The sequence below is a fragment of the Ceratosolen solmsi genome, unplaced genomic scaffold (assembly GCF_000503995.2).
Source record: "Ceratosolen solmsi marchali unplaced genomic scaffold, CerSol_1.0 scaffold11, whole genome shotgun sequence".
Lineage (NCBI taxonomy): Eukaryota > Metazoa > Arthropoda > Insecta > Hymenoptera > Agaonidae > Ceratosolen > Ceratosolen solmsi.
In genome coordinates, this window is record NW_011948416.1 from 9976804 (window position 1) to 9987475 (window position 10672).

General features: G+C 43.4%; 1 protein-coding gene across 1 annotated transcript; it reads left to right on the forward strand.

Moving 5' to 3' along the window:
• Positions 1-1926: 1926 nt before the first annotated feature.
• On the forward strand, positions 1927-10328 carry Spred (Sprouty-related protein with EVH-1 domain). Its single transcript, XM_011495865.1, has 7 exons — positions 1927-2155; positions 4419-4752; positions 5149-5317; positions 5894-5964; positions 8832-9227; positions 9498-9733; positions 9842-10328. Exons 1-7 carry the CDS (start codon positions 2136-2138, stop codon positions 9996-9998), a joined length of 1383 nt encoding a protein of 460 aa, XP_011494167.1. The 5' UTR covers positions 1927-2135; the 3' UTR covers positions 9999-10328.
• Positions 10329-10672: the final 344 nt, after the last annotated feature.

Sequence of the window (10672 nt, forward strand, 5' to 3'; positions counted from 1 at the left end):
CTCAATAGTCGCCACAATTTCGTTTGAAAACGCTGCTACGCGTAAGTTGCAAGTTCGTAAAAAGTATCGAGACTTACCAAGTACCGCATAATCGACGAGGCATTTTAAATGGAAGGCGAACTGTTGCATAAGCGGTGAGCTTATCGTTGGCGAGGTAAACATTAATTTTCACGGGACCTCCAAGGATCGGCATAAGGCTAATATTACCATCGGTATAATTAAAAGCACGACCATTGGGTAAAAGCGTGTGAATTATCGAATTCCAAGTGGCCGCGTCCGGAGATTCGAAGTACCCGCTAAGAAGTAACGTTGGCATTGCGCGCATTGGCCGCCATCGCTATTCCTAACTGCGGTGACCATTTTTGAACAAAGCCAGTGACGCTCGAAGAGGAGCCGAGCCCGAGGCGAGTCCGAGCCGTAAGAATTCGGCGGCGGTCGCTCGGCCCCCGCGATTACGAATTACGTCGATGGCTTTTTGCCGTAGGCGTAGTCCCTCGGTGTCTCGGCCGAGTCACGTGACGTTTAAATGAATATCCGCTCGAACTCGGACGCGATCTTTTGAATTTCACCCGCTGCTCGCGCACGTATGGTGAACGCCGCAGGTGCGCTGCTTCTCGACATATTCGTTCTCTAGCGACGAGCCACTTTTTCATTCATCGGCACACATCTCTCCACCGCCTTTCAATCTTGTCATTTACATACGCACTTATTCCTGCACACGATTATCAATTGTTGCAGAATAATTAGTATTTGAATAGGTGATGTGTAGGGACGCGCGCGCGCCTACCGTCGCCGATCCATAAGTCCACGGCACATTCGTATGGGATCGTATAGCGCATACGCATATGCATTTATTATTATTTTCTTTTTTCATGATGTGAATTTGATTGACACGTGGTTGAAACGTCTGTAAGCATTTATTCAAACGCCCTTGATGATTCATTTTCGAAAATATTTTCCCTTAAATTGTCGTTCAATGCTCTTACAATTTCTTTATATCTTTATTTGCAAATTAACTCTCCTTATGTGTGTGCGAGCGCGTGTGTATGTATTGTAAGAAAAATAAAGGAACGTATAATAATGCGAATCTTTAAGAGCGATCCTACGTTATAATATTCGCATGCATACACTCGCCATACGCACACATGCGCACGCGCATGCAATATAACTGCATCTATCCTGCACGAGCACGGTAACGGATGAGTGCATATATATATATATATATATATATATATATATATATATATACTCATTTGTGTGTGTGGCTGTGTGCATATAGTAGATCGCTACAATAAAATTCACTCATGAAGTCATCAATGAAAAATTTTGAAAATCTACGACAGTCAGAGCTCGTCGCATTACGCCGTAACACGACAGTCAGAACACCCACATATACGCGGTGACTGAGACGTTCTACGCCTGCAGAGAGATAGAGAGAGAGAGAGATAGAGAGAGATAGAGAGATAGAGAGAGAGAGAGAGAGAGATAAATAGAGAGAGAGAGAGAGAGAGAGAGTAAAGGCTTGTCGAGTGGGGTGACGGTGGGATAGAGAGGGGTAGCAAGACAGCGGTCGCATGAGGCGCGAGCGAGAACGACGGTAGGTGAGAGTAATTGAGAGCGAGAGAGCGAGAGAGGGCTGGGGCCTGGAGCGCTTCCTGTAGTTGGCGCTAGCCTAAAAAAGAGCCTCTCTCTCTCCAACACACTCTATTCACACACGGAAACGCAGGCGCGCGCGCGCGCGCATTAAACTAGCGTAGCGCACGGTACGAGCAGAGCGCGTTGTGGTGCGAGCGAGAGGAGCCGCGAGCTTGAATGAGAGAAGGAGCGAGACAGGCGCGAGCGAGGAGCGGGTCCCCGACCCCCGTCGTCGCTACCGCTGTTGCTGCTGCTGCTGCTACTGCTGCTGTTGCTGTTGCTGGTGGTGCTGTTGCTGGTGGTGGTGGTGGTGCTGCTGCTGCTGCTGCTGCTGCTGGTGGTGCTGTTGCTGGCACAGCGAGCGCGAGGAACGAGGAAGTTCGACGACGGGCCAGTGCTGCGGAGTGGACGGGTCGCGGCCGAATGTCGTTTCAATGCAACGAAAATGGTGAAGTCTGTGAGAAAGTGGGCATCGAGTAAAGGCCGAGACAGCCCGAACCATGACAGAGGCGTCGGACGAGTGAGTATTAATGTCTTCCTGCCGCTCTGCCGCCCTCGCAACCCAACACCCCCATCCACCACCTCCTTTTTTTTTCCTCGTCTTCGTCTTCATCCTCGTCCTCGTCCTCGTCCTCGTCCTCGCCCTCGGTCCCATCCGCGTTCTCTCATACCTCTTCGTTGTTACCGTGATCGTCCTGGTCGATGTCGCGGTCCGCCCCCTCCCCTGCCCCTCCCATGACCATCCCGTCGTTTACGCTTGAGCACCGACTTTGCTGTCCTTCGTCCCGTTAATTGGCCGTGCGAGAGAGGCACGCTCCTTCACCCCGCCCCCCCCCCCCCCCCCCCCCCGCCATTATCATAAAGTCGCACTCTCAGCCTCTTACAACGGAATGCGCGCAAGCAACGGGGCTAAGGAGCGTATGAGTGTCTTACCTGGTGTACGGGAGCTGAAGGCTCGGGCGCCTCCCGCGATGATTAGAATCAGCAGCAGCGGCCATAATGAGGCTGCTCTCCGGGATAACGGCATCTTTATGCCGTACTCGCCCTCACTGTAGTCGCTACTTCTCCCCCGTCTCCTCCACCTCTTCCTCCTCCTCCTCCTCCATTCTCAGAATCCAGGCAATCCGTAGAAGATCCCTCTCCGATACTTGGACAGATTCTGGTGGTTCGACAATCTAATTGCCTTCGGCTGTCTGGCTTTGTTAATTTAAATTAATATTTGACAATGTTCGACAGCTATTTTGTTTGTTAAGAGAGATGGGAGTGCAGCGTCGGTGTGCTTAGTCAATTAAACCAGCTCTTCAAATTCGACTGGGAAAATGCAAGATTCGCTTGTCACTTGTTTTGCAGCGAGTCCTTAATTTTTCCACGTTGCTCTTGATTTAATTACACCGACTGCCATTAAAGCCGAGCATTATAATTTATAATTTACATAATGCATGCGAGGGACAGTTGTCAAATTTGCGCCCACTTATCTTAATTCTTAACACGGCATTTATTTTACTTTCATTGGCATTGGCTGCCACCCACGTACACGATAAATCCCAAAGAGTGACATTGAACGAGAGTATCCCGTTCATTGAGAAAAATATGCTTTATTCATGAAGGAAGTATGATGCGTGATTAGGCTCATACTTGAAATGAATGTTAATGCTTAACGATTTACATAAAGTTGCTCCACATATTTGCATTTGATATTTCATCTTCAAATGCCTTCCCTACTATTAACTTAACCCTTGAACTTTCTTGGTTAAACTGATGTTTACTATTAATCAATACTGCTGAATGAATGGCCTGTTCATTGAGCAAAGCGTGTCCCAGTTATCATGAAGTTTGCCATTAAATGATAAGTTGGAATAGGCTGCTGGAAAGTTAATAATGGTTTTGTATTTAATTTCATTTTAGGATTCCAATATTTTAATATCAAGACTTTTATCGATTGTTGGAACTTTTAACTTAAAGCCATAAAGGCATATTAATATTCACCTCTGGATTCTTTGAAAAAAAATTCTGCACCAAAATTCTTTTTTAGATATGGATTATCAAGTTTCGGAACATAGAGAATTGAATAAATGATTATTATTTAATGAATGACACACGTTTTTCTGATCAAGATTGTGATTAAACGGTGAATTAAAAAATGAGTGATAAAATCAGAATAACTTACCCTGTGTACGTTTGTTATCAATAGTTTTATTGCTTTTATCATAAAGCAAATATTTAATTGTATTAGAGTATTATTCAACGAGTGTTGTTATGTTCATTAAGAATAGTCGAGTGAGAATAATAACTTCCTTTATTATGTTTTTTTATTTCTTTTATTTATTTATTTATTTATTTATTTATTTATTTTTTTTTGTTTTTTTTTTGTTTTTTTTTTTTTTTTTTACTACAAGTCAAAAAAATTACTATTACGAGAGTGATAAACAATGGAATATAATTACCTCGAGCATTTTTGTATCTTAGTTCATGTTCTTGGAGTAATTCGACGAGTCTATACCGCTGGAACCTTTCGATACAAATGATACTCTTTGTGATAGAATGTTCTAGCAAAGTGTTAAAGCAGTGTCCGTATAAATGGAAGAAAAAACACATATATGTACCTTATAATACGATACTTATAATACTTCTATAATAAGTTTATCATTTTTGTAAGCATGTCATAATAATTTAATACACTTACCTACCTACAATATTTCCAATCCATCGTAAATCTTATAGAATAGCTTTACTTAAGCTGGTCGTTCATAATTTTTGGCTAAAAGGTTTGATTATTCTTACAGTGGTAATTACTTGGTGAGGGTACGGGCGCAGGTAATGACTCGAGATGACAGCTCTGGAGGTTGGGTTCCACTAAGCGGTGGAGGTCTGGCCAATGTGTCAGTGAGAAGAAGACCCGTTGCTTCTTCCAGCACGCATCAACCAAGCACAACAAATGGGACTGGCGTAACGACGACGACATCTGCCACACCTGCAGCCCCTATCGCCAACTCCACGCACTCTGCATCCACGATTGCCAATAATCAGAATCATGGATCATCCAGCACTTCTCCACCTGGTGCACCTAAAAGGAGACACGAATATCTCATTTATGGGAAGAGGATCACGGACCAATCGGTAAGCCACGGCTGCCTTACTCATCCGCTCTTTATAATGCCAAATTGCATAAGAGAGGGTCGACAGTTTGTTGAACGACCCATCCGTCGTTTCTTCATTTTCTCATCTCGTTGCTAAGATACTTGAAGCGTACAGTGGCAAACTTAAGCAGAAACCATAATCGTTATCACAATGAGATTGGCCCTGTTTGTGTAAAAAAAATAACAACAAATTGTAAATTTCAATCTAGGCCCCGGTAATAAAGAGGCTCTCCAAGTTATATTTTGCAAAGTCCCGATGGCTTGGCAGAAGCTCTAAATTCATTTCTCACTCCAACTATTGTCGGAAATTCTTATCTGCCCTCTTGAAAATGAGATGACAGCGAACACAATTGTAAAGAGCTCGATTGTTTCCCAGGTGGTCCTCAGCTGCACCATAAAGAAGGATTTCGAATATAATAAAGTGATGCCCACTTTTCACCACTGGCGCACGGGAGAGAAGAAATTTGGACTGACTTTTCAAACAGCTGCTGATGCACGGGCTTTCGACAAAGGAGTTAGGACGGCAGTCCAAGAACTTGTTGAAGGTTAGACTTTTGACTTTTCCCTACTATAGTGTGGCATCATTGTGCAACGCTGGAGCATTTAATTCGACAATTACGAATGTGTTGCGTGCTTATCGAGTACAAAGACGTTGTGCATCGAGTGTCTCATTCACCGATGATTAATAATAGTTACAATGCACTTATTATAAAATTATATTGTTAATTAATTCAATTAACTTGATTAGCTTGACTTTTGGTTTTTATTGGTAAAGGTAGTGCTAGTTTTTGGCTGTTTATTGGTTTGCCATTAACCAAAGACTGTAGCATTTTATCGACGTCATATCAATTGGATTATTTAAATTTAATATTTATACAATAAAATAAAATAAAAAATAAATAAATAAAAAAAAATAAATAAATGGATAAAGTTAATTTAGAGTGAGAGATACCGAGTGAAGGCTTTGAGTTTTAGTGTCGATATAAAAATTAATATGCGCTTTGCTTTATTACGATTAGTCCTGGATTATTTACTTGGTAAGCTTACAAGGCCGAGGGACGATATTATCGATACGCTATTAATTCGTGTACTAAGTAGTTTTAATTTTTGTTTAATAACAGGACTTGCCGAACAATCCTCGTTAATCGACGATAATGCTCTAGCAGATGGTGGCGATGACGACGTTTTCATGGTACGTAATTAATTACAACTCGATAATTAATATGTGGTTGTATTATTAGTATAATATTAGACTAATTTTGTTCGAATTATACGTATAATTATTTTAAAAGGCCATTGTAAAACGTATTTTTTTAATTATTTTTTAATTATTGCCTTAAATGCAGCGACACAAAAGAGAGTATCATGTGGCTCCTCGTCATTTCGATTATTTCAAGTTCATTATGAATTATGTCTACTTTGGCATTGCCTTAGGATGATTTTCGTCCACGTGGAAATGCCAGTGTCCTCGACACTCCATGAACGTTTGGCAGTTCAAGTTGCATTGCATTTTGCTCTCGTTAATCTTATTTCCCGGTCCTTCGCATCCTGATGATTATCCTAGCCAGGGTCGGCCGTTATCGCCGATTCTTTATCCATTGTTCTCAACATTAGTTCTCAGAAATTAAACCTTCAGCAGCATTACCTCCATACATTTAATTGCCGCATTAGTTTTCACACGCGTACGCACACGCACGCACGCACGCACGCACGCACGTACGCACGCACGCACGCACGCACGCACGTACACACGGACACACGTACTCACACTTCCAACATTCGTTGTACACGCTAGAGGCAAACGATTCTTTCCAAATGGCTTTATTTCCGCATCTTTGCAAGTGCAACTTTGAACGTAAGTTTGCTCGTTCGGCTGAGAATATGATGCATTAATCTGCATTTAATTTTACTCGGAAGCTATTATAATAATAATAATAATAATAATAATAATAATAATAATAATAATAATAACAATAGTAATTACACGCCTTATTCAATAGCCGTAGGAAATTTCGCACAATCGGATTGCGAAACGGTGAAACTTCGAGCTACGTAGCCGATGTCGATCTTTTATTCCCCGGTTATTTTGCCTTTCGTGTGCGACAACACCGTTGCTAGAATAATAAACAATCAAGCCAATTATACATGTCTTCCTCGGTGAAGTTCCCAAAGACTTTCACCCTGTGTTTTACCAAAGCAAGGTCCCGGCACCTTCGTTAAATACATTTCAATGGCTTTTCAGTTCACGTCAAAAGGGCTTATAAGATAAGGTTGTTCCCGCTGGCACCTTACCCTTACTTATCACTACCATCTTTGTTTCCGTTAAACGAGAGCAAAATACTTCACATCAATGGCAGGCATTGTGCATCTCGAGCTAGCTTGTTGTGCTCTGCGAACTACGGCCTGTAATATTTCCGCCGGAAGTCCATCCGGTCCTGGCGTCTTTTCCATCCTCATCGAACCCGCTGAGCTGATAGATTTAGGTTTCTCTCAGCCGAGTTCACGATCTTGCAGGCTTTTTTTTTTTTCCCGACATTTGATTGATGTAGAGTTTCTTTGTTTTGTTTTTGTTTTTTGTTTGGTTTTGGTTTTGGTTTTTTTTTCTTTCTTTCTTTTTTTTTTTTTTCTTTTTTGGGAAAATCATTACCACATCTTATTTTTAATCTAATTACTTGAGTAACGCACCTCACGCACGTTTATGGCCTACAGTTTAATGAGACGTAGTTAAATATGAATTACAATTATCATTTAGAATCATTATCATTTTAAGTTGTTGTGTCAAATAATACGAGGGATAAACAGACAAATTCTATACGCTTCTATACGCAACGAATAGCGCCGTATAATACGCTTCCTTGAATATTAATCAATTTTATGATTATTAATATAATTAAACAAAACATTAAATATTACGATCGCCAATTAAATGAATATTATGCGCTAAAGCTGAGAAATAACGTTTCACACATACACCCGAGTGCATTTTACAATTTAAAGCATCAATTATGCTGTGATATAATTAACTTTTTTAATTAGCTAAGAATATAATGCAACAATATTAATTTCCTAGTACGATGAAGGCATTTGATATTCGACCGTAGACCTTATTATTTTATCTATTCAATCAAGTCCACGGCAATTGAGAAAATTATATTTCTTTAGCGTAAAAATCCATAGAAAATAAATAGGGATAAGATAAAAAAAAAGTCGATTAGAGTGTTAGAATTTTAAATTGCAAATTAAAAATATGCGTATGCATTCGAAATTCTAATTTCATCATCAGGTACATAAGTATATCAATCAAGTCCCATCTTACTATATATTATTGTAATTCACATAATTCAAAAGATAAAAATTTTTATGTATGTAGAGCTGATTCTCATTATCATTATTCTCCTTTTCATTTTAAATTAAGGACTTTCAAATCCCAATGAAAACAAATAAACAAACAAACGTCATTTCTTCTATATCTTATGCGTTTAGAAGCTCGATACTTATTTCTCGCAATTACAATAATACGCTCTTTAATACAAGGATAAATCAGTCAGAAAATTTTAATTACTCCGCGAAAATGAAATTCAATAATCTTGTGTATGTTACGAGTGCCATAGAAGGATTCGAATTTCGTCTTATGACGTGACGGGCCAAGCATAATCAGTATTACTTTCACTCGATAAAGCGGAAAAGACCTTTGCTCGCCTTACTTACAGCTTCTACGAATTCCGCTTTTATCTCGCGATATTTACCGAGGCAATTTCAGTCGCCTTAAAACTTCTCGTAAAACATACTTACGTAATGTTTCTCATCGTTTCGAGTTGTTACCTAAAAAGGCCAACGATGTATCCGGAACTCATCGCACGATGCCGAATTCTTAAAAATGCAAAACTATTATTAAGACTCCGGGGATTCGCCTTCCCCTCTAAGGACTTACCACCACCACGGGCTACCCGTGTTTGCTCGAAACATAATGAAACTAACGCGAGTGTCGTTCGCCGTGGCGGGATGGGGGGGGGGGAGTAAGGTGACCACGAATAATAACGATAAACCCGCGTCTTGCAGATACTGAATTTGCCAGCGGAGCCGCCGGAGCCGCGCCAATCGACGGAGCCGATGCATCGAGGCTTAATCCGGATACCGAATTATCACTCACAATGTTCCGAGCACTTGGACACCCACAGGCCAATTCACTACATCGACGGGCCATCCATCGTGAAGATGCCCCCCCACCATCATCCCCATCAGCAAGCGCAGCATCAGCACCATCATCCGTTGGAATCGAGGCCGGCGGACCTCGCTTCCGATAATTATCCCTACGTGCAGCTGACGACGCTCAACCACGAGTACCTCTACCCAGTGATAGACGAGCACCAGCAGCACCAGCACCACAAGTCTGAGCGGCTCGATCGCAGCAATTCGGGTGGCTCCCTTAAGAAGCCCGACATCCTCGTATCGCAGGTACCGGCACGTGGACGCCCCTCGTCTCGTCTCCTTACGCAGGCACTTCCACGTCAATGTTACGCGAATCCACTCTAATAATCTCCTTAACCAAGCAATCCATCGGCAAGACTTTCCCTCGATTCTCCCCCACTTGCCGATGTAAATCCGCTCGAAATATTTGACAATTCGTATACATTCGATATTCGTTGTTATCGCGTCGACGAATAAGCGATGAATAAGTCGACCTCGTTGCGCTGCTCGTCCACTGCATCTCCTCTGATGTTTCAGCCGACGAAAGTAAGCGGGGTGTTGACGGGGAAGGGTGCCCGAGGCAACCTGAGGCTGCGCTGCAAGCATTGCCAGGAGCTGTACACGGAGCAACAGAATCCGAGGGGCGCGTGCGAATACGCCCCGGACCCCATGAGGCGCGGCATCGCCAACGTCTCCTGCCTCTCCTGCGCCCAATGTATGCTCTACCACTGCATGAGCGACGCCGAGGGAGATTTCGCCCAGAATCCGTGCAGGTGAGGATGGAACTCGGTTCGCTTATGAGTGAGCGATTCTTATGCTAGTGCGAGGCCGAGTACCACGGCTCGAGAGGAAACCGTCTCATCGGCTATTATCTGTCGCAGTTGCAGCACGGAGGAGGGCTGCGGGCGTCGATGGCTCGGGCTGGCCCTGCTGTCGTTGATCGTGCCGTGCCTCTGGATCTACCCTCCGCTCAGGGCAGTCCACTGGTGTGGCATGTCGTGCGGCATGTGTGGCGGTCGCCACCACCCAATGGAATAACTGGAGGAGCCCTTTGATATCTCTGGAGCGTTGTCGGCTAATGGCGCGGGCCTGGGGCTCGGGCGCAGACTGACGAGGCCGGCGGGCACCGCCAACGTCTATGAGTGCCACGACCTCAGCACGGGACGATGCCAGAGATACCAAAGGGGCAGGCAGCTACCGGTGCACGCACTCATCCACCAGCGTCATCTTTGAGGGCAGGGCCAAGGGCAGGGCCAAGGTTGCTGCGCACGCTTTAACCGACAACCGAAGATGCGCCGCGACGTCCTGCTCCGCCCCACCCTTGCATCCATCCATCCATCTATTTTTTCCTTCCTACTCCATCTCTCTTTCATCCTCTAGATCCTCTCCTCTAAATCCCAGCCCGTCCCGCTTGGCCTTACTCCTTACCACCCCCCCTCCCCCCATCCCCATCCCCATCCCCATCCCCACCACCCAAAGTGGAGTGATGTGAACACGCTCACTCGGATACGAGCGACAATGCCAGTTTATAATGACTTCTCTTGCTACGGCGTTAAACATTAATGACTCTGAGAGTTTCGTTTAGAGTGAATTTTTATAGATTTTCAGAGGACTCACCGGATCCATAGCTGGATCCCACTCGGTAAGGAGTGAATTTTTAATTTTTACGTAATGTGATTTCAATCCTGGTCGAGTGAAAATACACTTCGGAA

Excerpts from the sequence above, each read along its gene's own strand:
- Spred (XM_011495865.1), top strand. The coding sequence starts at position 2,136 with ATGACAGAGGCGTCGGACGA. Across the intron at positions 5,965-8,831 it reads GCGATGACGACGTTTTCATG|ATACTGAATTTGCCAGCGGA; the intron begins GTACGTAATTAA and ends CGCGTCTTGCAG. Across the intron at positions 9,734-9,841 it reads TTCGCCCAGAATCCGTGCAG|TTGCAGCACGGAGGAGGGCT; the intron begins GTGAGGATGGAA and ends TATCTGTCGCAG.